A 25,840-nucleotide genomic window follows, 5' to 3' on the forward strand; every position below is an offset into this window, starting at 1 on the left:
GTTCTTGAAGCCTCACAAGCTTCTCACAAGTCACTATCTGCATATAAGTAGTATGTAGTATATGTGTTCTGAAACGAATCCTGAACGGTCATCTTTGTTCCTCGGGCGTACTGACTATAAAGCATACCAATGTTCAGTCCTACCCAATTTATATAAGCCGTAAACATGCCAAATGGCTGATTTAATTAAGTGTCTGGCTCAAATAGGCAGCGAAGCAACCTGCTAAACCGGCAGGCGTGGTTACACGGGGTACATGAACAGCAAAGGTGCGGAGTTTCCCGTGCGGGGGCGGGGAGCGGCGGCCCGGGCTGCACGCTGCACCGCGCCAAGGTCAGCCGCCGCACGCATGCGCCCCTCCCGCCCGGCCTACCGCCTGCCACTTATGTCTTCCTTTTACTTGCACTTCCAATCTTTCTCCCCGCATTTCGCACTTATGGTGGAGCAGAATGCTTTCATAGTCCACTCCTTAAAATCGTCTGCAAATTCTGCAATCTGTTCAGGTTATTCTTAGAGCTGAGCGTCAATAAGCTCGTGGAGCTATCTATAGGTAACACGCGTAGGACGGTAACGTGGCGTCGTATAAACACTAACTGATACCTTTCTTTGAGTACGGTACGGACGGCACGTGCGATGTTATTGCCCCAGGGAACTATTATGTCGCTAAAATAATGCCGCCCACAGCTATAAACGGGGTACTTGTGTAAGTATGCCAACTTTCATGAGAATTACTGAGAAATTGTATGTCGTGTTACATTTTGCGATTAAAATTTGAATTGTAGAAAATGTGGAACTACTTTAGAAACTCCTGGATATTCTGGATAAAGTATCAATTTGAAATGGTCTCTTACTCTACTTAATATGTCTGAGTGCAAGAAAACTGCCTCGGAAATACATAAATGGATTGTTAACTTGCTATAACAAATAAGTTTGTGTGTTCGGTTATCTCTTTCTGACATGCCATTTTGCTCCGGACGTTATGGAAAGGAGGCGCTTCGCGAGCCTAGCGATGCGGCGGCGGGCAGCGTAGCGCACGGCCACGTTTCATTAGAAAGCTAATCAGCATTGAGCATAAGGAGCGGCTGCGGCTCCTACGCCGGTTTCGGCTGCATGTTCCATTCACCTTATTCGCCGTCGAGGTTCACTGACTCCGCCGACCGACTTACTGGACTCGACACGTCATCCGCGTGCTAATGCCGCCTGCCGCCGTTTCATCACAGTCGCGAGCCTCTTTAAATTCTGTAGGTGTCCCGCGGTCGCGCCGACCTCGTTTCGCGGCACCCGCGCCTCGCCCGCGCCGTGCAGCGTTATGTAAAGTGCAGAGCGGTGCAGCGAGCGTTGCGACCGCGTGCGCCCCCCGCGCCTCGCGATTCTGCCTCGCGTTTTCACTCGCGACGGCGCGGAGCGCGGGGCCCGGAGGTCGTCCTCCCTCCCTCCGAGACGGAGATGGCCGGCGGAACGCGGCGAGCGATCAGTCGTCGACCGAATCGCGTCGGCGCCGCTCGGCTAGCACCCGCCGCTCTCCACACCCGGCCCGCCGCGGCGTGCGGACACCTCGCGTATCGCGCAGAGTTTATTTGTGGTAATTTTTGCGGATGCGTTTGCGACGGTCAGGATCGTCGAGCTAACGACGGTGGTCGAAAATAGCGTGCGTTATCATCGCGGCCTCGGGCGGCGAGACGAGATAGTGCGAGGTCGGCGGCACCTGCGCCGCGCCGCGCCCCACGTGCCGGCGCCGCCGCTGGTGGTGCCCGCGGCCGGGACCCGCCAGCGCCGGCTCCCGCCCGCTGGTCTGCCCGGTGCCGAGCCACAGCACTAATGACCTTCACTTAATCTTACGTTTCTAGCACCCGCCCTTGAGCGACCCCATTGTTTTTCGAGCATTCCGATTCGTTAGGAGACTAATTAGTTTTACCAATACTAATTAGTATGTATAATCAAGTAAATGCGATTGCGATAAAGCTTCTACTACCTGCCTGTTTGAGTATACATACGTATATATTGCAAACTAAGGAAAGTCAAGGAACCTTAACACGAATCGAAAACGCTTTGTAGACAGAAAGACTCCCGATCGCTAATGGCTATTTTTTGATCACTTGATTGAACATCTATCTAGATTATGATTATGACTGACGATGTATTGCGCAGTTAGTAACTCAGTTGCTTGGGAAAAAATGTTATTGAATTACAGATTAGAGCTTCTAGAACTATCTTATACTTTTGAATCTACTCGTAATGTTCGTCTTCCTCATCGATTTTCAGCGTAATATCTGTCATGTTTATAAAGATGTTAAATACTACTTATTAAAGTCTTTGTTTCGTTATCTTCCTCGTGTGATCGATAGGCATTGACGGGCGAGATCCGTGTTTTTCATTCGTTAGTTGATTCTACCGATAATGCTTGGGAAACGTCTGCTGACTTCACCGAGGAGTTATCGCCTACTCATGTACGTGACTAATGAAACCCTTAGTTTGTGTCCGATCCGCGGTCCCTTGGACATTGTAGAGCCGGTCGATAAGTGCGAGGCAGGTCTGTATTATTTGTACGATTCCTTTGCCATCCGGTAGCCACTTAATAACTTGATATGCTATAACTTCTAGATTGTTCTTTGGATTCTCGTCAGCTTTTACACATTGAGTTATTGGTTAGTGATTGTCATCCCTACCTTATCTGACTTTCTTTCAATTTGTTTTATCTCTGACCTTAGCTTTGGCTTTCATATGTTTGCTGTATTAAATAATCGGCTTTAACACAAAAACACCAATTAATAGTTGTACGGCCACAAGCTAACAGTAAACACAGCGATAGGTATGTTGAAATTTTAAAGAGTATTGTTTAATCTAGATATTCGCGACTTGTTTACATTTTCTACCGACACGCACTCATAAGGAAAAATCATTCCTATTCACGCCACGAATTCAGTGACTAGATTTTACAATTTCAATTTGTGTTGAACATTATTTCCAATAAAATAATTGTAAAAGTTACAAATGTAAGAAAACTGCGCATTTCATAAGTTCCTAAGTATAAAATGTCATAATAACACTGTTTCACACACGCGGTTATTTTCTGCATGAAAAACATGTATCACTACAGTGTAGCTTTGAAAAATTGGTTAAGGATAACAAATCCCACACGACAGACATCATACGATCACATTGATCACAAAATATTATGATCCTCTAACTTTTCCATATTTATAATACTATATACATATATCTATACCATAACATATAAACATTATCGATGGGAAAGAGAATTTACAAAGAGCAGACGATCTATTAGAAAACTCTCTGGATCTTGAATCGATTGTACAAAACTTGAATTTAAACGAAACATAAGGGAATAATGCAAAATGTTAACTATTGAAAACGCGTTCAAAGTTCAGGGTTTTCTGTTGCTACAAAAGACAATAACAGCTACATTGAAATACAACGAGTTACAAAAATACATGAAAGGGAATCCATGTACAATCCTCATTAACATTAAAATTAAAATACAAAACCAGCGGAATTCTGATGACAGATCAATGAACTAAAATGTAACATTGAACTAAAACAATTTATTTTTAATTATGAATCTTCATTGTTCTAAAAATAAATAAATATGTAGCGACTCTTGAATAATAATAACTGACGTTGATCCTAATATAATTGAGTAGCTTAAGTACCTACCAATGTTTTGTATTTCTGTATTTGTATCTAAACCTGTCTCGGAAAATCTGAATGAAAACATAAGGTTCTTTTGCAGTATAGGTTCAAGTCTAAAACCTTACAAATATTGTAAATCCGCTCAATTGGAGTTCCGCCAGATTTAACATCAAATATTGACCAGACCTTATATTGACTAAACATTTTGGGTGTTGATCACTGTTAGAAGATTTTTTTGCATTTGCAACTAGGTACTTAAAGGAAGACTGATCCTTACATTCCCGAATTACGTCCATCCCACTCACATGATTTTCCCAATCTGACCAATTTTTCGAGTTCCAAATTTACCGCTAAAATCTAAACACTTCGACCAAAAATTGTAACCCCAAAACGCCCCAGATTCAATCGATACGGCACACAAGTTCAAGTTCCAGTAACAGTAATTTCAAATTGCACAACGTCTGTTGGCTAATTGCGATATATGGATTAATTACGCAACTAATGAATCGCTGACTAGTCATTGGAGCTGATTAGGCAGGGTTTAATGTAAACACAGCCGTTTCTGCTCTGTCCTCACTTTCTGGTCTAGGATCCTAGATATATGATCTCCGTTTGTGGATTCCAATTGCCGTCAAATGTATGCGAGAGGTTAGGGAGCTCAAAAATATCTGAACGTGTGTTTTATTGCATTGTGTTTTACATTTGAAACTTAGACTAAGAATACAATTTATTTAGTAGCTAACTTAAATCTAAGTCCTTGAGACAGTATCAAAAATACTGGCTGCATTTCCTTTTTCTGCACATTGCGCGAGGAAGTCACTCTTTGGTCACTAATTACGACAACCAGATGCTTCGCCTTTCTGCAAAATTTTCAGATACCTATCTGTGAGCTTTTATATATATATTTGGTATTGGTAGCTACTGTACAATACTCGCAGTATCTTCAGTCGTGTGTACTTTTAGTTCCAAAATATTTTGCTCTTTAGTCTTACCTTTTAATATTGGGGGTTAGGGACCTTTTTCGAATGCTCAGCTACCTACAAAGTGGGATCAAGTGATTCAAGTGGGATGGCGTTAATGCCGTTAATGGCTCCTAGTTGCGTTAAAGGCGTGCCATTTTTATTACCCCTTTTTTTGCCAACGACATCGAGAGTTTTTTTTTGTTTTTTAGAATTTTGTTGGTGTTGCATTTGATGTAATTTGTTTGACTGGCGGATTCATTGTTTATCTACCTATTCGTGGATCAAAATCAGCAGTTCCAAAAAGGGTGTAGCTAACTGATGGTTTCTATCATGTTAGTCCTCTTTTTTTGTATTTGTTTTGTTAGCTGTTTAATTTTTAAATTCTTCTATTGTCCCTACCTTTTAGATTGTCATCTATGAGCAATTTGTTACCAGCTGATTTTATTATTAATGTTCTGAGTGTTCTGACTAACTTTGTCGCTTTTAATGGTTTATTATGTCTGGAAAAGGAAATCATAAGTGGTGGGAGTCCGTTATTGTTATTGATCTGTCTGGCGAGTTCAGTACGTGGGTTTTAACGACATTACTCCAGTAGCCATTCATTTTAAAGCATATTTGTACCTTTATGTAGTTGTAGATAAAACAATAAGATTATTATTGACGTCTAAAACATTATGATGATTACGGTAGTAGTGCCGTTATAGTCCAAAGTTACTGACAGATCGTGTATATTTATTTTTGTTATTAACTGGTTGTTTATAATTGGAATTCTTGTAGCGTTAATAATTCACGTATTTTTACACCTCATGTTTTGCTTATAACATTTGGCACTGGAAGTTTTAAAACATAATGCTTATCGATACGCACCAATGAAATCTTGATTTAAAGCGCAATCAGTATTGAAGTATTGTGTACATTCAAGCTAGTTAGTGCTTAGTAGTTACTGGCTATTACATAATATAAACATGGACACGTGTCGTACGCTTATATAACACGCGTTGTATACGTTCGTATGTTTCTAGTTCCCACTGCGTTAAGTTGAACATTATACTATTTTAGCTCGCTCTATTGGTGTTTACCGTTTATGAACTCCTAGTGTCTTGCGACATTTAATTTGCGGGATTTATGATTGATGATTAATTTGATGGCTTCACTTAGTTAACCGGGTCATTAACTTGATTGAAGTCTTTGTTAAAGTTGTTACTTAGTTGATTTTACTTCTTCCTCATGCTTATGTCCAAACTTCCAAAGTCTTCTTTAGTGTCTTTGTGTTTTTTAAGATCATCATTATATTTATCTGTGTTCGCTTCTATTCTAAATCGTTTATAAGAATGTAATGTATGTATGTATCGAATAATATGCAGCACGAGCCACTTGCCACGTGTAGTTAACTGTCGTGAACGTTTCTGGAGTAATATCGCTAATATGCAGTTAATTCTAATTAATCTTAATTCATGCAATCTTGGGATGAATCGTCAGGCTTCATGGCGTTTATATCATGACCTTTGTTGATTGCATTAGCTGCCGTGTTCAAATCGGTAAACTCGTTTTGTGGAATTATTAGCTTTTTATTTTTATTTTTATATGTATGTATTTATTTATGTGACATCACATCTTTCACATCGTCTTTGTTAGACTCTCGTCTTTTTTGTTTACGTTGTCTATAGCTTGTTGAAGGCTTATATGTTAACAATCTCATCATTTACCTACATCTCAGTCTTGTTTTGCTTCATGACTAAAATTATTTTCAGTCTAGCCTGTTATAATTATGGTATGTAGTAACAAATCATTCGATGACTTGTTTACATTAGCATTTTAGATTATATATTTTATCAGGAAAGTTTTATTCGCAAACAGCGTCATGTGTTTAATCCACAATGTCTGCCAATTCAGTTGGCCGCGATACCAGGGCCGCATGATAGCCGCGGAGGTGTAGTTAACTGTGCGCGGCGTGGCGAGTGGTGGGGAGGGGGGGAGGCAAGTGCACGTGCCGGCGGGGCATGCCATGCGTTCGAAGCCCGCCGCCCTCCCTCACTTGTTGAGCGCACCGCTTCTAGGTCGCCCCACATCACCCATTCTAACTAGTTTGCCTTCCTTGCTTACGCTCACATCTCATACTCCCTCTCTTTCTTGCGAATAATACCACCACTAAGGACCTGTCATAAGTATTGATTCTATTGTCATATTCCTATTATTTTTTTCCTTAAGATTAGATTTTCTCTGCTTTTTTTCTAGAACTTACAAAATGACTAATTGCGCAAGCATTTTTCTGCGTCATACTTAGCACTTCAGAAGTGAGCAAATGAAGCCATTCAGATTGTACGGGGTCGACATTATCCATTGTGTTGTTGTTTGAATTGTGGAGGCAAAAAACTTTTTATCCAAGCGTTATCGGACAAATAAATTGTTTACCAATTTCGCAAACGTATCCGCAATAACGTATATATTTACAGATAGCTATGCATTTGAAGAGACTTTAAACAATTCTTAGTAAACAGTGATACGGACAATAGGCTTCTATTGAAATTATTAAAATGAATGTTTGGACGAGAGTGTTATGACCATGGAGACTTTAGCGTGTACAGTAGCTAGTTAGTGTATGTATCGTCTTATTGTAGAATGGGTATTCTTATGGAATCCTCCGAAGTGAATCTATGCACTGCCAGATACGCGAGCGGTACGGAAGTGTTCGGCGCGATGGCCACTCCGAGTGACTACTACAGCGACACCATCCACACCATTGCCATCAACACCAGGGAGACAGAATTCGGCAAGATCGTCGAGCCTATCCCGATAACCCTGAAAGCATACCAGCAGTTCCAAGCACATGGCCATGTGCATGCTTACGGGTTTCCGCAACAGATGTTAACGGCTCTAACTGTTCCCCGAATTCCTGATGATGAAAAACCGTCCACGTCATCGCAAACTACCCCCTCCAAAGAGCAAACGAAGGATAATCAGACAGTTCGGCCGCCTCCGAAAAAGAAATGGATAAAGGAGTATTTAGGTGAGTTCCAGCGAGCTTAGTTAAGTATCCGAATGGACGTATGTTACGGTTGACTAGCACGTGCAAGCCGGCCCACAGCGGCCTTGCATTCGACCTCGTGTTGTTTTTGCACAACAAAATCCAAGACCACAACTAAACAATATGCTGAATGCTTCAACAGTTTTGTTTGTGCGGGCGTCTGTTTTATCTCCAGGATCTTCCAATGAACAACAGTTGAGTTGTCTAAAATCGGTCAATAGGGGGAATTGTCATATTTTTTTTTCCTGCAGACAGTTGGATCTAAATGATAAACAATTTTTATAATTTATATATTGTAATATGTATATTGTATAGTATTGCAATACCTACCTAAGTAAACGTATATTCCTTTTTCAGTTCAAACTATAATTATCATTAACGTATTCGCCCAAGTAAAACCACAGAATATATAATAGTACAAGTGTAAAACGGCAAAAACTCCATGATTTTTGTCAATTTTTCTGGTTTAACCTGTGCGTTGTCCAGCCACATCTATTTACGCCAACTCGCCAAACAGCACGATGCTCCCTTGAGCTCTACATTGGGAGCAGGACAACAGAAGCAAGGAGGATAAAAACAAGTCGTGCAGCGTTACCTAGGTTCGTGCCGCGGTGAATTTACACCGCCTTCCCATTGCAGGCAAGACCACAGAACATACCAACCAGTATAACATTTTAACAATTTTTCTACGCATTCTGAGGGACGGTATGCTGGTTTGCTTGAAAGTTAGACTTTAGAGGCGTATAGAATAGTGGTCCTGGAAGTGCGGTGGTCGGACTCAAGGCGTACCTCTCGCCAAGGTCGGCCCAGGCACGCTCATATGCGCACGTATACAAGTTGAGTAAGATTTCGTACTAGGTCAATACCGTAGTGTCATTTCAAACTACATATATGCGATTTCGGTGTTTTGTTGTACTTTGCTTCAGCATTACCTAGGCTTAGATCGATGACATTTTAACATGCCACATTACTATCGAATTGCGAACACGTAGGTTTTCAATTACGATGACAAATTAATCTTAATTAAATTAGCTGATTGATGTATGTAGGTAATTGAGCGATCAAATAGCTTCTAAATTAACTGATACCCTGTCCGCTTGTTGGCTTCTAATTTAGATGAAATCTAAGGTATTTAGGACTTCAATTGAAATTGGTTATTAAATTCACAACATTAACCAAAACGCCTATACTTATACTTGAACAGCTCTATGCTATGAGGTTTGGTAACAAATTAAGTTTCTGAAGCATAATTTGTATGGTTTTAAAGCTTACGATTTTTTTCTGATATACTTGCTTCGATAAATAAGTCAACTAATAGGTCAACTACAGCAATAAAATATGATTGTATCCACTTTAATGACGTTATATTATAAGTAGCAATCATAGTACATACTACACTGTATATATAATAGGGTGGAGCGAAAAAACACTTTTCTGGAATTAGCAAACCTAATAGTTATCAATCAATGCCCCTTAGTCTATGAAGCCTTTGTGCAAATTTTCGGCTTTTTAAATCAACATCTTCTGCTTCCGCATTAGGGTTGAAATTTTGAAAATCTCATACAAACCTAAAAATTCAACTTTCAGATAAAAAAAAAAATTCGGCAGTATTATGTTTAGTATATGTTATTGATTGATACATATCATTATGAGAAACTACAAAAAGTTGCGAAAGTAGCGTCAAGAATCGCCAAAGTTTGTCTAGTTTCAGTACATTCGCCAAAATAGCCGCTAAAATACTGAAAATTGGCGATTTTTAACGCTATTTTCGCAATTTTTGGTAGTTTCTTGTAATAATATGTATCAATAATGTATACTGAACATAATACTGCATATAACTTACATAAGAAAACGAAAATGGATCCATATTCCATAGTTATTAGAATTTACAGATTCAGTTTTACGGCTCTTTTGTTCCTTTTGTATTGTTTGATGTTTCCTGGTTTAGCTTGTTTTTGTTCATATTGGCAAATTTTACGAAATATTAATTTGGATATAGTATGATGATTATTATTTAGCTGGTTATTGAAGCTTCACGAGGGTTAAAAACCTGATCTAACAAGTAACTCTAACCTCGAAATGACTACGACCACGCATAAACTTCCGTCTCGGTTACACTGGAACAATTCCAATAACATCTAAGGAAGGAAGTGTAGGAACTTTATCTTCCTACTCTTCTTAGCCCTGTTGTCCTTGATTTAATGTTATTAGCGTACGATGTACTCCTGTTATCTCTCATTAGGGACATATCCCATAGAGCTTGAAGAATTCACCATTTTGACAGTCTTAAGCTGCTACAATTATTAGAAGATAGCCCTCGTATATCACAAACCTAAACTCTCATATCAGCCTCTATCGCTCGAATATACACGAACGATAAAGCCGATAACCAAATTTTAATATCACGTTCTTCCAGACGTGATACGCCCCTCAAATTAATGGGATGGCCGAAGGATTAGCAGGGCTAGTAAATGACTGGACAGTATCTAGCTGCAACATAGATCCTTTCACTTTCACAATTGTATTTATCACATGAGGACGAGTAGTCTATGTCGCGGCGGCAGTCTCGCGCCAATCATGTACTAGCCCCGCTGGTAAGAAAGCTTTGACCGTTCATTGACTGACGATATATTTACGTATGTGTTTGCGTAATGGCGGATGTCGCACACAAAGACAATGTCTTGTAATCCAATAATGGCCGCGCTGCGTTGCGTAACTCCGCAATTGTATAGTTTTTATGAGATTAGCTGTACGTACGTAGTACGTGGGCGTTTCGCGATGCTCGTGTCAAGGCCCTAACTTTCATCGTTTGTGCTGTACCGTCGTTGATGCCTTTATTGCCTTCATGTTTTTGAATCATCAATGGCCTTCTCGAGTTGCGTTTTAGAGATTACAGTGAGTCGCTTCAAACTCTGGATTTATGCGGATTATAAATTATATCACCAACAAAAGGAAAATGTGTTCAAACTTTTGGTGGCTGAATAGACACGAGAGTTCTACCCAAGTTCTGAGAAAAAAAAAGTGTCAGGCGGTAATCTTAAATAGGAAAAGTGATCACTGATCAACTCAGTTGAGTCAGCTGACAGTCGTATCAGGGGCTAACACTAGTCACACTACTATCACATAGCAGTCACATATTTTTGATATGTGTAATTATGACAGTTTCACGTCAAGTCCTCATGCTCGACTGGTGGCGCCACTCAGCTCAACTGAACCGTATTAAACGGTACCTACACGTGTAGGGCACAGTATAAAAACTTGGGCAAAAAGTTTTTGTGATGAAAAGGTTGTGATGTCCGTTACTTCTGTAAAAAATGTTATTGTTTATTATTACGTAACCAAAGATATTGTTTTTATAGGGCTATTTTTAGCATTTTCCTGTAAATCACTACCCATAATTAATTCAACGAAAAGTATAGCTTGTGATTAAATATTTTCATTGAGTCAATGCCCTAAATAATTTACTCCGGAGTCCGGAGTTTGCAAGGTCGCGAAAATTTTTCACTTGCAAGATGATCGCTTCGTAATAATCGTAATAGAAGTTATCGTTAAGGACTATGTAATATATGGGCAAATATGGATTTTTATAATACTTCAACAGAATTTCACTACCTACCCGTGGTTGTCGTAGAAGTCGACAATAGGATATGGGTTTAATTGTGATGTGGCGATGGGCTGGCAACTTGTCACTGTTAATATCTCAATTTATTTTTCTTTCAAACCCTTACGTGAAGCTTGAGCAGTTTCATGTGTTCTGCCCACCCCTTTAGGGAATACGAGCGAGAATTTGTATGTATTGCTTCACCATTTAAATCAATACTACGTCAACAAGTCTCAATGTTCGTGTTAAACGGGCCATTTATTGTGTTTTTCTTTATCTTATCAACGCTCGCAGGCGACACTCGATGCGTTTCGAACGTAGTTTAACAGGTTCGGAGACTTCGGAGTATTGAGTAATTAACATTCCTAATAACACGCTATTTCAAGCTAAATACTATTTTAAAGTGTGATTTACTACTACTAGATGCAAAGAATAACTAGCTAAAGTCTGCGAAAAAACGTACTTCAGAACAGTCAGAAGTCAGATGAGTATGATACGGTTGCCTAGACTACCATCTTTGGTTGGCTCTCTGCTAGATGGCGCTAATATTAATATTGTCAAAACTGAGGTACAAATATTTTAAGCCTGTGTCGAGAGATAGACCTTTTCCGGATGTAGGGCGCTTGGCAAGAAACGAAACGATCGCAGCGCTTGATGTGGCCAAAAATGGCAACAATCCCGACTGTTGTGTAATGAAAGCATTATGTCAGGTTATCATTACTTTAGTAGATAGTGAGAACGTCACGGAAAATGTATACCTTTTGATTCTTATGTTCACTTTCTCCATACATTTAATGTCATTTTCTTTGACGCTTAGATACCTTATCAAGTAAAATATTCAAAACTTTTTAAATTTTGCTCAAGTTTGACTTTTTCTTCTTGGGACGGGTGGTCTAGTGGTAAAGGACGTTAGCCGCGTAAGTTGAAGACGTTGGTTTGATTGCCTGCTCGTCCACGATAAATAAAAAGTCGTGTTTTATAGACAAATGGCATGATTTGTTATCGCGACACGTGGCATTGTTTGTCTTGCTTACATAAAAAACTGATATTTGTTTATCAAGTCGTAGGTTATTGACACTATCATTTATATAATTTATTTACTGCGATTTCAAGGATTTCTTAAGAGAGTAATTTACCTACTGGATTCAGTAATTATTATTCTTTTTAAAATTGTGACCGTCAGTATTTTGTCTCCTACTGCTAAATTTGAAATATTCATTATTTTCTTTACTGTTACTACTTTTTTGCCTAGTTTCCGTTTTATTCACAAAAACAACATCTACTTTTTATAATGAAAAACTAAATGAAATTCTGGAGACAGAATACCATTATTTTCAGCTAAAATTACAAATATTTTTTCATGATTTAATCTTCTTAATTCTTTCTTTTTTTAATTAATTTCTTTCTTTCTTCTTTCCTTTTTTAATCACCCCCCAATCCAAGAAACTATGTTTGTAGTGCACTTAATACCAGCACCGCAGAAGCGCTAGAGAGTTAACACATTCGCTAGTTTCGCCGGGACGCGTGACGCGCGGTCACGTGCCGTACCCGGGTACCCGTATACCCCACCCGTGTACCCCCGCGCTTATCACGACGGGGCGGGCATGCAATATTCGATTTGTACACGTAACCGTGTTAGATATGAAACTCGCTAAGTGCACTATGAGGTCTATGAGTAAGTGTAGGTGCGTTGCGATGACATTATAAACGATTTTCGAGCGAACTTTCTCTGTTCAACACGCATTTTGTTTGTTTATTTTGTTGTATTCAAAATAGTTTCCAGTGTGCGTAGCCGAATGCACAATCGCTCACGATAATATCTCTTTCGTAGCTATCTATCTCTATCGCTCTTGCGTATTGGCGTGAGCCAGACTACCTTTCTGGGCGGGGCCTGATCTTTATATGCAATTGTTTAATTTTTACTACTAGCGATATTCGGCCATCCTACTTATTGTTAGTATGTATTAGTCCTATCACAGAATATATAATAGCAGGGGCGGCTCACTCCGCGATTCTATCGCCGCGCTATAAGTACATCCTGGCGGCCGCGAGTTCGCGGCCTACTCAGGGGTGGCGCGCGTTCTCACGGAATGCACGTTCGCACTTTCTATAGTTTCTATTGTTACTTTACGTCGCGAGTTTTTTTAAGGTTCATATGGGATGTCCGCGTGTCGAATGGCTAATAATACTTAGTTAAATAGACATCATGAATAAAATAAATACCATAGGACATTCTTACACAGATCTACTACTAATTAAGTCCCACGAAAAAGTTCAATAAGGCTTGTAATGCTGGAACTTGAACAAAAATATATAAATACAGTATATATACCTAGAAAGTACCCAAGACTTGAATATAATAGTATAACATTTTATGTGAGTATTAATTCGTTTTAATCCATAGGTAACCCTATCGCCGGACGCCGCGCACGTGCGGCTCGTTTCTTTGTAAGAATTTTGTAGGTATTTAAAAAGGCGGCATTTCGTAAACATCAAAGCAGTGAGCCTTCTGTACTTGTACTATTATATATTCTGTGATAATAGCATGTTTAGGTATGCCGCCCCGATACCTCGATCCACTACTTACTAAGTATTTTACTAAAATAAAACCCGCCTGAACGTTGCTAGTATAACTTGACCTTGAAGTTCATAATAATTGTATGTAATCGTTGGTCAGATTAAAAAAACTTGCATATTGGATGCGGATCCGGATGATGCTCCGGTGTGCGAATAAAATATTGTGATACGAGTCCTGTCGACTGTTAGAACATTTTGCTATGTCATACCTTAGTCTGTTCTGATCAGACTTTGGGGTTTATGATAATTTTATTCGCACTTTCGGGGTGTATTCTTACTTATTATGGCCTATGTTTCCAACTCTTGAGATTTGGCTAACCGCATTTGCATGTCTCACTCGCACCTCGGAGCGGCGTGCGGACCAGAATAACCGTGTTTAACAGGTTCGCTTGTAGCTCCATCGACAAGGATGCCTTCCGACCGGTTATCCTTTGGATGCACAAATCTTTTAATACTAATAATTTCGCATGCAATCATTTTCTCACGAGATCGCAGGCTAACGATGATAATATATTTTCTTTATTGCTTTACTGGGGAATAAAATAAGGATTCAAAATACCACCTTAGTGGCCACGAGCATGTCCAGAAGCTGTTTAGAAATTTATTTGTATTTTATTGATACCATCGCAATCGCATCTTGCTCACAGTACGGGAGAGATACTGTAAAAAGTGATGACAATTTGACTAGAATGACGTCTCCAAGAGCAATAACCTAACCAGAAAATTAAAATTTTGAAAAACCCTCCGACATAGTGGACCAATTTTCATGAAACATGGCTAAGAACACTCCCGACTAACTCAGCTTTCAAACAAAAAAAACTAAATCTAAATCGGTTCATCCGTTCGGGAGCTACGATGCCACAGACAGACAGACAGACAGACACGTCAGACGATAACACCCCGTCGTTTTTGCGTCGGGGGTTAAAAATTAAGGATCTACAGCTTTCTGTATCCCCTTGATTTACTTTTACATAATTTATTGTATACTTTCACATTATGTATACTTCGTTTCTTTTAAGATTAGAATTATCTGTCAAACGGGTAAACAAAGAAGCAGTGGTCGTAGACCTTCCTTCTTCGATTTCGGCCGATACCACTGATTTCTTGGAACTTATGTACACTTATTATAAGTTATAAGTTCCAAGAAATCAGTGGTATCGGCCGAAATCGAAGAAGGAAGGTCTATGACCACTGCTTCTTTGTTTACCCGTTTGACAGATAATTCTAATCTTAGAAGAAACGAAGTATAGCTCTTCAAAGTGGGAGTCAAAAATCAATTTTCACGAATAAGGACCCGGGAACGAATCAAGGCCGAAACAAGTCCTTGACCCGAAAGCGAGCGAGTGCTGACGCAGCCGGGTAAGGGCCGTGGCCTTCGTGTAGGTTCCATAATCTTCAATCTTTTGGCAACCTTCGTCTTCTGTACGTCATATGCGAATTAAAAAAAATGCGTCAAGTGTCCGTTACAGTTTGGCAAAAAGGAGTAGAAATGGAACTAAATTTTTAACCCCTGACGCAAAAACGACGCGGTGTTATAAGTTTGACGTGTCTGTCTGTTTGTGTGTGTGTCTGTCTGTGGCATCGTAGCTCCCGAACGGATGAACCGATTTAGATTTAGTTTTTTTTTTGTCTGAAAGCTGAGTTAGTCGGGAGTGTTCTTAGCCATGTTTCATGAAAATCGGTCTACAATGTCGCGGCCGGGGGTTTTTTCAAAATTTTAATTCTAATTCTCTTAACTGCACGGGAAGCATGGTCGCGCGATAGACGATAAAAAAGCAGGCCGTCATCGCACTTACAACGTCCGTATCGCACTATTTGTAAGTGCAATAGGGACGGCCTGATATTTTATCGTCTATCGCGCGACCATGCTTCCTGCTGTTCTCATTGAAAAATGACAAAATCTATCAGAATCAGAATGGTTGTCTCATGCAAAACGGTTTCCATAGGACGGTGGTGGCGTCCCTATTATTTTCCACTCTTTTTCCAGGCTGCAAGTGAAATTCGATTTGAAACTCTGGTAAAAAAGTCCTGCACATGAAGCCTTTTTAGTTATGGAACGTCATATATTTTAAACAATCCTATGATCCTCCTATCCGAATGAGCTTGGAGGGATATAGAGAAGGGGCGCTTTTAAATGGCAGACGTCAAAATGAAGTGCGGTAGGTTAGTGTTGGCGGTGGGGTGCCTCGCTCGTCGTAGCGAATGTACCTACTTTAATACGAATCTATACATTCTATCTTTAACATTTTTGATACTTATTATGAATTTTGCAAACACGCCATAAAATATCTATAATATTAACATTTTTGATAATCATTATCATTATAACTATTACTTGTTTATTTTAGAGACTAGACATTATTCATCTAGAAATTTAACTTCAGAATATTGATAAAAAATGAATATAGTTATATCATATCATAGAGACCGCATACACACATAGAGACACAGATACATAGTATATAAACTTTTGTACACACAATAAAGTGACTACTACTACTACTACAACCAAAACCTTTATCACCAGAGAGACAACCAAAATGGCTGTTACTTATCACCGTATTTTATTGTATAGAGTCTACGCACGTAAGTCTAAGTACATATAAAATTTACAATTGACAATGAAATTCTATTATACGGGCTTTATTTTTAGACAATCTTATGTAAAGGGACGAAATTGAGTATACAAGAATTCAGGATGAGAATTGTTAATAAAATATCTTATTTTCCTCAACCCACGCAAGCAATTTACTCGTAAAAGGAAAGCTAGGTGCAGAGAAAATTATATTACAAAAGTAAAATATACCGATATAAGTGACTGTCAGTGACACTTGATGTGCTCCAGAAAATGATTTTAGCAAAAACGTAAATAATGTCTTAGATTTTAAGGACTAAAGGTATTTGGATGAGTATGTCGTCTTATTGAAAACTAGGTAACTCTGATCCATGATATCCATACCTACGTCCATACTACCTACTACACTCGAAGAAATTAGCACGGGTACCTTGAATTACCCGTACCTACGGGGTACCGTATTCGCTTTTCTTTACTATCGCGTATTAAGAGGGCATTCAACGAAAACGTCGTAATAATGTAAAATTGATAGTTTTAGTCGGCAAAATACTACACTTTCTGTCATCTAAAAGACTTATTAAGTTCAGGATTCGATTAGGACATCTTCTTAACTTACATGTTGTGAGACTGGATTTTTAAAAACTAACTCACTTAATTAATTATGATTTTTTTTCTGGTGCATGTTTAGGAAAACCCGCGAAAAGTGCTGACTTAGTCCGTCTAATTTGTAAAATTTGGATAGTTCTGAATGCTTCAAGTGGTAAATTTGTATTATGTATATCCTGTACTACAATCTTCTGAGACTACTTCTTTGTTATAAGGCTTTAGAATAGAGTAAATGAGGATATGATGAATCCAATTTGTTTCAGAAATCACCTCAGAATAAGTGTCAATTTCTTCGAAATCTTACGTGTTTTTGAAGTAGTTTTAATATAAAAATAATCTGCAACGCTTACTCAAACAGATTTTATGCAAAAGTTTTCTATTAATTGCAATTTAATATTTTTGACGATTTTTTAAAAATGCCTCCTTATTACCGGTTACGCGCGCTTGCGATGTCAGTACCGCGGCAGAGCTTGTAGAGGCAGGACGTATGTTAGTCCGCTCCGCACGCGGCTCGACGATCGCGAAGTTATTTTGTCATTGTGTGCGGCACCCGCCGTGTCCAAAACCGCACTTGTGTGCGTGTTTGGCTGTACTGTTGCATGTATACTGCGACCGAAAACTTTGATCCTTGGGTTGACGACTTTGGTAACTAATTAACTTGACTAATATTTTTAGTAAGTATTATTTATTATTGAATATCATTTTAGGTTACTGACTCGTCTCAACAAAATCTTTGACAATAGATGGTACTCAGGATCTGATGATGAAGTCAGATGGTAGTCATGAGTTCTCATCAACCAGGTCTTGAAACCATTTCGTGTTTGGGCTCGTTTGGTTCGTCTCAACAAGATCTTTGACAAGAGATGGTACCCAGGATCTGATGATGAAGCCGGAAGGTAGTCATGAGTTCTCATCAACCAGGTCTTGAAACCATTTCGTGTTTGGGCTCGTTTGATTTGCCTCAACAAGATCTTTGACAAGAGGTGATGGTACCCAGGATCTGATGATGAAGCCGGAAGGTAGTCAACAGAATTCATCAACCAGGTCTTGAAACCACTCCGTGTTTGGGCTCGTTTGGTTCGTCTCAACAAGATCTTTAACAAGAGATGGTACCCAGGATCTGATGATGAAGCTGGAAGGTAGTCAAGAGAATTCATCAACCAGGTCTTGAAACCATTTCGTGTTTGGGCTCGTTTGGTTCGTCTCAACAAGATCTTTGACAAGAGATGGTACCCAGGATCTGATGATGAAGCCGGAAGGTAGTCATGAGTTCTCATCAACCAGGTCTTGAAACCATTTTGTGTTTGGGCTCGTTTGATTTGCCTCAACAAGATCTTTGACAAGAGGTGATGGTACCCAGGATCTGATGATGAAGCCGGAAGGTAGTCAACAGAATTCATCAACCAGGTCTTGAAACCACTCCGTGTTTGGGCTCGTTTGGTTCGTCTCAACAAGATCTTTAACAAGAGATGGTACCCAGGATCTGATGATGAAGCTGGAAGGTAGTCAAGAGAATTCATCAACCAGGTCTTGAAACCACTCCGTATTTGGGCTCGTTTGGTTCGTCTCAACAAGATCTTTGACAAGAGATGGTACCCAGGATCTGATGGTGAAGCCGGAAGGTAGTCAAGAGAATTCAACAACCAGGTCTTGAAACTCTTCTGTGTTTGGGCTCGTTTGATTCGTCTCAACAAGATCTTTGACAAGAGATGGTACCCAGGATCTGATGATGAAGCTGGAAGGTAGTCAAGAGTATTCCACGACCAGGTCTTGAAACCACTTCGTGTTTGGGTTCGTCTCAACAAGATCTTTGACAAGAGATGGTAATCACTCTTTTATACTCTGGCGCATCCACTGTCTCAGTGTGTCAACAGTCAACTAAAGCAGGTAGGCGTAGCGTAGAGTTGTATTTTCTTACAAAAAACTAATACATAGATGTGGACCTTCCTGTGCTCCATGCAATTAAAACAACATAATATTTAAAAACCGGCCGAGAGCGTGTTGGGCCACGCTCAGTGCCTATGCCTACACTGAGCGTGGCCCGACAGTCCCGACACGCTCTCGGCCGGTAAATAGCCGCTCGGCTCTTCCGTAGTTTTCCATATTTTTCAAAAACTACAGAACCTATCAAGTTCAAAACAGTTTTCCTAGAAAGTTTATAAAGTTCTACTTTTGTGATTTTTAAATATTTTTAATGGAGCACTAAACGCTTTTATGGGCAGCCAGAAAGTGTCGCAAAAAGCACGTCTGGCGGTGCATAGAGGAGTTTTGGTGCCTACACTTATGTATGGTAGTGAAAGTTGGGTGTGGGAGAAAAGACTTCAAAGTCAAGCGAATGCCGTAGAAATGAGAGCGTTAAGAAGCATGGCTGGTGTAAAGTTGAGTGATAGGATCAGAAATAGCGTGATAAGAGAGAAGTGTGGAGTGGATGTAGATGTGGTGACAAAGATTGAGATGGGTATGTTAAGGTGGTTTGGGCATGTAGAGAGGATGGATGAGAGGAGATTAACGAATAAAGTATATGAAAAAGGAGTGGAAGGGTCAGTTGGTAGTGGAAGACCTAGGCGAACTTTTCTTGATCAAATCGGGGAAATATTGCAAAAAGGCCAGGTCAGAAGTACTCGAAACCGACGAGCGTGTATGAGAAATGTTATGAAAGTGTGTGAAGCGAAAGTGGTTTGTCAGGATCGTAGTAAATGGAAATCCGTGATCTCTGCCTACCCCTCTGGGAAACAGGCGTGATTGTATGTATGTATGTAAATATTTTTTAAATATATGGTTAAAAAGTTAGAGGGGGGACACACTTTTTTTTCCTTTATTTATTATTATTATTATGAGCCTATTGTGTCCCACTGCTGGGCAAAGGCCTCCCCCTTCTTTCTCCATTCTTCTCGATCTTGAGCTAAAACTGGCCAGTCTGTCAAAAAGGAGTCCAAGTTATCCCGCCATCGCCGGCGAGGTCTGCCGGATCCTCCTTTAGGAGCGATTATTCCCGAAAATATTAATATTATCAAAAAACGATTTCAGTAATTCATTTTTAAATACCTATCCAACAATAAATCACACGTTAGGGTTGAAATGAAAAAAAAAAAATCACTCCCTACTTTACGTGTAGGGGGGGTACCCTAATAAAACATTTTTTCCACTTTTTATTTTTGCACTTTGTCGGCGTGACTGATATACATATTGGTACCAAATTTCAGCTCTCTAGTTCTAACGGTCACTGAGATTATCCGCGGACGGACGGACGGAGGGACAGACAGACAGACATGGCGAAACTATAAGGGTTCCTAGTTAACTACGAAACCCTAAAAACACATTTTAAATATAAAAAAAACTACTTAAAATTAAAGAAAACCGATCTTAGTTCCATTATATATATGTACCTAGAAAACATCACCATCTTCCTTGCGTTATCCCGGCATTTGCCACGGCTCATGGGAGCCTGCGGTCCGCTTTGACAACTAATACCAAGATTTGGCGTAGGCACTAGTTTTTACGAAAGCGACTGCCATCTGACCTTTCAACCCAAAGGGTAAACTAGACCTTATTGGAATTAGTCCGGTTTCCTCACGATGTTTTCCTTCACCGAAAAGAACCTAGAAAACATATCATATACAAAATGAAATAAAACTAAGAAAACGGATTATATTCTTTATACGCGATATAATCTGATTCCATAAATTTATTTCATGAGTAACTATCGCGGTGACAGAAGACAATATTATATACACAATTTATTATATTATAAAAGTTTTTTAATTTATTTCTTCCAAGGCTACACATACACACGTTTTAATAGAAAAAAACTGTGATAAGTTTAATAATTAAACTAAAAGGTCAAGTATTTATGTACGAAATCATGCATGCAAATATATAATATATATGGTGGTGTTTTTACGCAAGTATCAATAATGGTTAGTCCGCAACGCTACTGACGGCGTGGCGGTACCGACCATGAATGCTATCCCTTTCGCTCTAGCCGCACGTAAGGTTGGTTCGAAGAGGATCGCACGCTATGTCTGTACCGCAGGCTACAATCGTTATGCTTCTGGTTATAGTGTGCGTCTGCACACAGGCGCACGCCAGCGCCGCCGGCGTCGAAATGCGAGCAAGCAGATTTTTTGAAAGCGCTCTTAAGGTAGCATAAGAGGCATAGACTGTACGTTACGTGCATCTTTCGAGTAAGTTTTCAATTACCCATAGACTTTTTCAAGTAAGTTATCGGTAAAACTTGGTGTCCAACCCCTTGCTAGCCCACGCGCCGTGACGTAAATCCGCGTTGCGTAACATCTTTGTTCCCCTGGTGTCTGGATCCGACGGACTACCACCGTGGAAGTTAAACTACGTAAAATGTCGAGAACATGTGGGGAATTCTAGAAGCATCGTGTTTGTTGTTGTTAAATGCCAAATGTAAATTAAAAACTAAGTATAATTTTGTAAGTAAAAGTAGAAGTCGGTAAATTAGATTCAGAAAGGAAACTGCTATAGAAAAAACTGCTCATAACGCATTGTCACTATAAAATTATGAAATATGAAGACATCTTTTAAAACAAAAGCTATAAAATAATCTAGCGCAATCATTACACTTTATAGTAGTTGTCAATAGAGTTCAATATCATGTCGGCCATAAATGGCTTCGTATGCAGGAAAGGGTTAAAATCATATTTTAATATACCAAATAAATAAAAAAACTAACCACGTATTGTCAGATTTCTGTAGGTTCCTCAACTCTCAGTTAATTGATGAAATTCAGTTGTAATAGATTGTCTTGATGTTACGCCGTCGCGTCTCATACTTCCATATCGATAAGGTTTGATTTCGTATGCGTCGCATCGCCGTCGCGCGACCATCGCGCGACCGTCGCCCACGCAAGCCACGGCGTAAACTCTACAGAGCTCTGTAATAGTCTATCGAACTATCTTCGTAAACACGAGTCTAGAACCCGTGTATTTTAGTAGGTACCATACAATTCGATATGAACAATACACCCGTGGTGACCCGTGTAACCAATGCGTGTAGCCTATGTCTGAGTGAAGCCATTAATGACCTCAAAGTTTCGGACAAAGATAGAAGCCAAAATATTCTGCGAAGGGTCATTCATAGGTTTACGTAAAGATTGCAGAGATGGGATATTCCGTTTCATAAGTTGTTTCTGAAGCTCTATGAAGTCAGTTCGTCAAAGTCTTAAGGTCAGAAACCTTGACTTCGTGGTATTAAAGCTTAAATAAAGCGGTCAATAACTTCTGTATTTGTTATATTCGGGGGCAATAGAATTTTAGATCAGAAAACTCTTAGTCTGTTGTTTTATTTATCGAAATAGCGGCATGATTTACAATAAATAATCTATATTAGGTTATTAAAGAATGGTTCTAGTTTGTTGAATGGCGAAGTAGAATGAAAAATAAAATAATAGATTTATTCTTAATTTGCACTTTTGTAATTTTAACCCGTTCGATGCCACCTGCCTGATAGACGTTCAAATACGGGTACCTACGTATGCTTCGTACATATGTACTTATTTCTTTTTACGGTCGCATAAAGTACTCGGGGTTTTTCAGCACACATAATATAGCATATAATGTTGTAGATAGTATGTAGTGTTTTATAACAGCTAATCTAAAGTGGGTCGCTACGTACGTCATCCTCATACCTAGGTATTAATTAAAACCATATAATGGGCATATTCGATTCTAAATCGATTTGTTTACGCAGCGAAGTGGCAACTATCGTATCGACGGGTCGTTTACGCGCGGCCGGTTTTTTCTGGCCAGCAGCTGATTTTCGGCGCGCCTTGGCAACACGAGTCAATCACAGGCACGCGCTCATAACCACATGTACTGACGTCAGCTCGTGCCCGGCGACACGCCCCCTTCTCTATCCTTCTCACACAACACTAACCGCTATCTCCCATCCAGCTCGCCAATGCAGCGTGACTGATTCCACGCTTACACCACATTTTGTAATCAAAACCCTAGACTTTAAAGCTCCATTTCGCTTATCGCGCCACGTAATCGTGTTGCGCTCGTACCGTTGTCCCGCTTGCGCTGATACTCAGATGTCATTAGCTCGGTTGTTTTGAACGCTAGCCTTGTTATGCTCGCCTGGTACTTTGCCGCCTCGCACTGCAGCCGTCGACGAGCGGCTGACACGGGTTTGACAACCTGCCGGCCGCAGATGAGGGTGTCCAGCGCTAAACAATTCGAAACTGACAATTTGTACTAAACTTTGTTTTTACGTGTAATTATTGTACTTTAGAGTTAGAGGTTACGGCCTACGGTCTACTACTTAACAGTATGGGTATTTTTTTACTGATGATGACGTTTCATTTGTTCACAGAGGAGGAGCCGAAGTCGCCGGTGTCGGTGCGAGTGGTGACAGGGTTGTCGGTGACGGCTCGTAGCAACGGCGTGGTGCGGCCGACGTCGCCGGTGCCGGTGGCCCCCGTCCCGCTCGTGTTCGAGCCGGCCCCCGCCCCCGCGCCGCCCGCGCCCCTCGACTTCGTACAAGAACATTCCAGGCCGCGAACGACGAGCACCAGCCATGGGTATGTGCTCCTAGTACCGCCGCTGTCCGAAACAGCTGGGGGACTCGGCTAGGCGTGACGGCCGGTTCAGAGTATGAATGAGTTGGATAGGACAACGATTTCTTGTTATGCTCGGTTTTTGTTGAGGCTAGGAAAACTTTTTGCTGAGATAAGGCACATATAAGCCATAATATTTACTAAATAATCCTCCTGTGTATTCTAACGTTAAAGGAACGTCTAATAAAAGAAAAAAATACCAGAATGACTAAACCAGATAGGCCACGCCACGCACGTTTAAAATGTACAAGCAATCGGGAAACTTTCCAAGCTCTCATTTGACTTGTTAAGTCAGGAAGTTATAAAATGGAACGCGTAACAATGAAAAATACATCTATCTCATGAATCTCATGCAAATTAAGAAACTATCAAAAATCGGAACAAGGGAAATTTTCCATAAGTTCTTACCATGTTATTATTGTCATCAGGTTTTCCATATGAAACTGGAATTCCCCGTCTCTTATCTGTTTTCGTTGTTTGTTTTTATGTAAAATGATATTTAGTTGTTGCAAGTGTTGTAACAGTCATACATAGTGTTGTAAAAAAACACAAGTTTAAAATATTCACTGAACGCAATGAATTACATTCAGGTTCCCAAGGTTAGGCTATTAGCCTAACCTTGGGAACCTGAATGTAATTAAAACAAAAAACAAAAACTATTCAACTGTTTGAGTGTCCTTATAAAATGTGGAAATATAGTACTGATTTCACAAAAAGAAAAAACTTTTAGTTCAGAAGGTGGACTTGATGCCAAAAAGCATTAGCTACCAGTCAACCTGTAGGCACAGCAGAAATATTTCATTTTCTTTAAAAACAACATATAAATACAAAAAAAAACGTATTCTTGTATTGTAAATCGCGTAAATTTATTTTTTCTTTCACTTTTTTGAACTCCGAATACGCTGAATATGCCCTGAACAGGATCGTAACTACATATTGTATCTGAAACTGTAGAAAAAAAAAACTAAATGATCCTTTCAAAAGGCACATAAACGCAACGCGTTGATACCAAGATTATTACCTAGTATAAAATACCTCTGCATTCCGAACACCTATCCGTTACAAGTGTTACAACTCAGCTCCTAGAAGGTTCTGTGGCCATAGACAACATTATTAACTGTGGAAACTATTTTTATTACTTTTCCATTCCAACGCAGGATTCTACGTGATTTTGCAACAGTTATGTAATGAGTAATGACGTCACTGGGTAAATAATACTGTTTAAATAGCAATTAGTAAATATATAGCATACTAAAATATTATCCATTTCACGAGTATTCAACACACACTACATGGTTGAGAGCGATTTTATTTATGTAAATATCGTAGTACCTAAAGTAGTAGTAAACGCTATATTTTTAAAGAAACTAGAAGCTAAAAAAACAGATGTTTCGCTGACACTACGTCGAGAGCTGTACCATTGCCGCAGAAAAGACATACTTACCTGTATATGCTTAGATTATTTCTATGCGTATATGTATTTTCAGTGACAGTGACGTCGACAGGCGGATCACTGTCAGCGAATTAATTTCCCTATAAACTTGATTTGAATTAACTGAATAATATAATAATTATATAAAACTCAAAATGTCATTTAAAAAAAAAAACAAATCTGCAGATCTGCACGCATACTTACATTTGCACGCATACATTCCGCGTATTTTGCTTCTAATCGTAAATCTTGTAAAGATTATCAAAACAGATTCTCTTATAAATTTAAATCCGGTACCTCTAAAACGTAAGAAAGGTCACCATTTCACAATACTGTCTCAAATGGAATCGTCAACTGAAACTAGGTATTCAGAGCAATACAGCACATTACATTTCACATGAATATAATACAAACCTTACATGGAATTTATGCAGCGACTAATCTAGGACGTTCTCTGAATCAAATTCAAAAATGCAATTGGGTCAAAGACTTGAAACTGTGATGATAATGATAATTTATTTTATCTAGTATGTACCATGTGCTTTATTTTTCACCCGATTGCTGTCAAGGTTTGGTTAATATTACGCGTTATGGTTACACGGGTGTGGGTACACGACTACACGGGTGCACACGAGTATTGGATGTCGCTCGCGGTTTTGATAGTGAGAGGAGATCAAACGCCGATTCTATAAAAAAAATGTGACAACTCTGAATAGGTATAACTTTTTTCTGAATATATATTTTTTCTGTATCTTTGGCTGAGGTGTGCCAATAAAGAGTCTTCTTCTTCTTTGTATCCCGTTACCGTCTACTGGGGTGTAGGGCTCGAGT

At 39.5% G+C, this 25,840-nt stretch overlaps 2 protein-coding genes across 3 annotated transcripts in view; both read left to right on the forward strand.

Moving 5' to 3' along the window:
- Positions 1 to 25,840, forward strand: part of LOC125236277 (max-binding protein MNT) — a 53,719-nt gene that overhangs the window by 11,030 nt on the left and 16,849 nt on the right. The window contains 2 exon segments of the mRNA XM_048143000.1: positions 7,229 to 7,617; positions 23,334 to 23,541. Coding sequence (XP_047998957.1) covers positions 7,230 to 7,617; positions 23,334 to 23,541 — 596 coding nt within the window. The 5' untranslated portion in view covers position 7,229.
- On the forward strand, positions 540 to 7,222 carry LOC125236278. 2 transcript variants are annotated; one of them, XM_048143002.1, is made up of 2 exons: positions 540 to 1,579; positions 7,064 to 7,222. In XM_048143002.1, coding segments are annotated over exons 1-2 (390 nt in total). In that variant the 5' UTR covers positions 540 to 1,190; the 3' UTR covers positions 7,065 to 7,222. The 2 variants fall into 2 exon arrangements, with proteins under 2 accessions (XP_047998959.1, XP_047998958.1); XM_048143001.1 differs by having other exon boundaries at positions 7,068 to 7,222.

This window comes from Leguminivora glycinivorella, chromosome 19, assembly GCF_023078275.1.
Source record: "Leguminivora glycinivorella isolate SPB_JAAS2020 chromosome 19, LegGlyc_1.1, whole genome shotgun sequence".
NCBI lineage: Eukaryota > Metazoa > Arthropoda > Insecta > Lepidoptera > Tortricidae > Leguminivora > Leguminivora glycinivorella.

What these genes read in the sequence shown, in the direction of transcription:
- LOC125236278 (XM_048143001.1), top strand. Translation starts at nt 1,191, where the DNA reads ATGCCGCCTGCCGCCGTTTCATCACAGTCGCGAGCCTCTTTAAATTCT. An exon ending in TCGCGCAGAGTTTATTTGTG is followed by an intron (nt 1,580 to 7,067) that starts GTAATTTTTGCG and finishes ATTTACAGATAG; the next exon opens with CTATGCATTTGAAGAGACTT.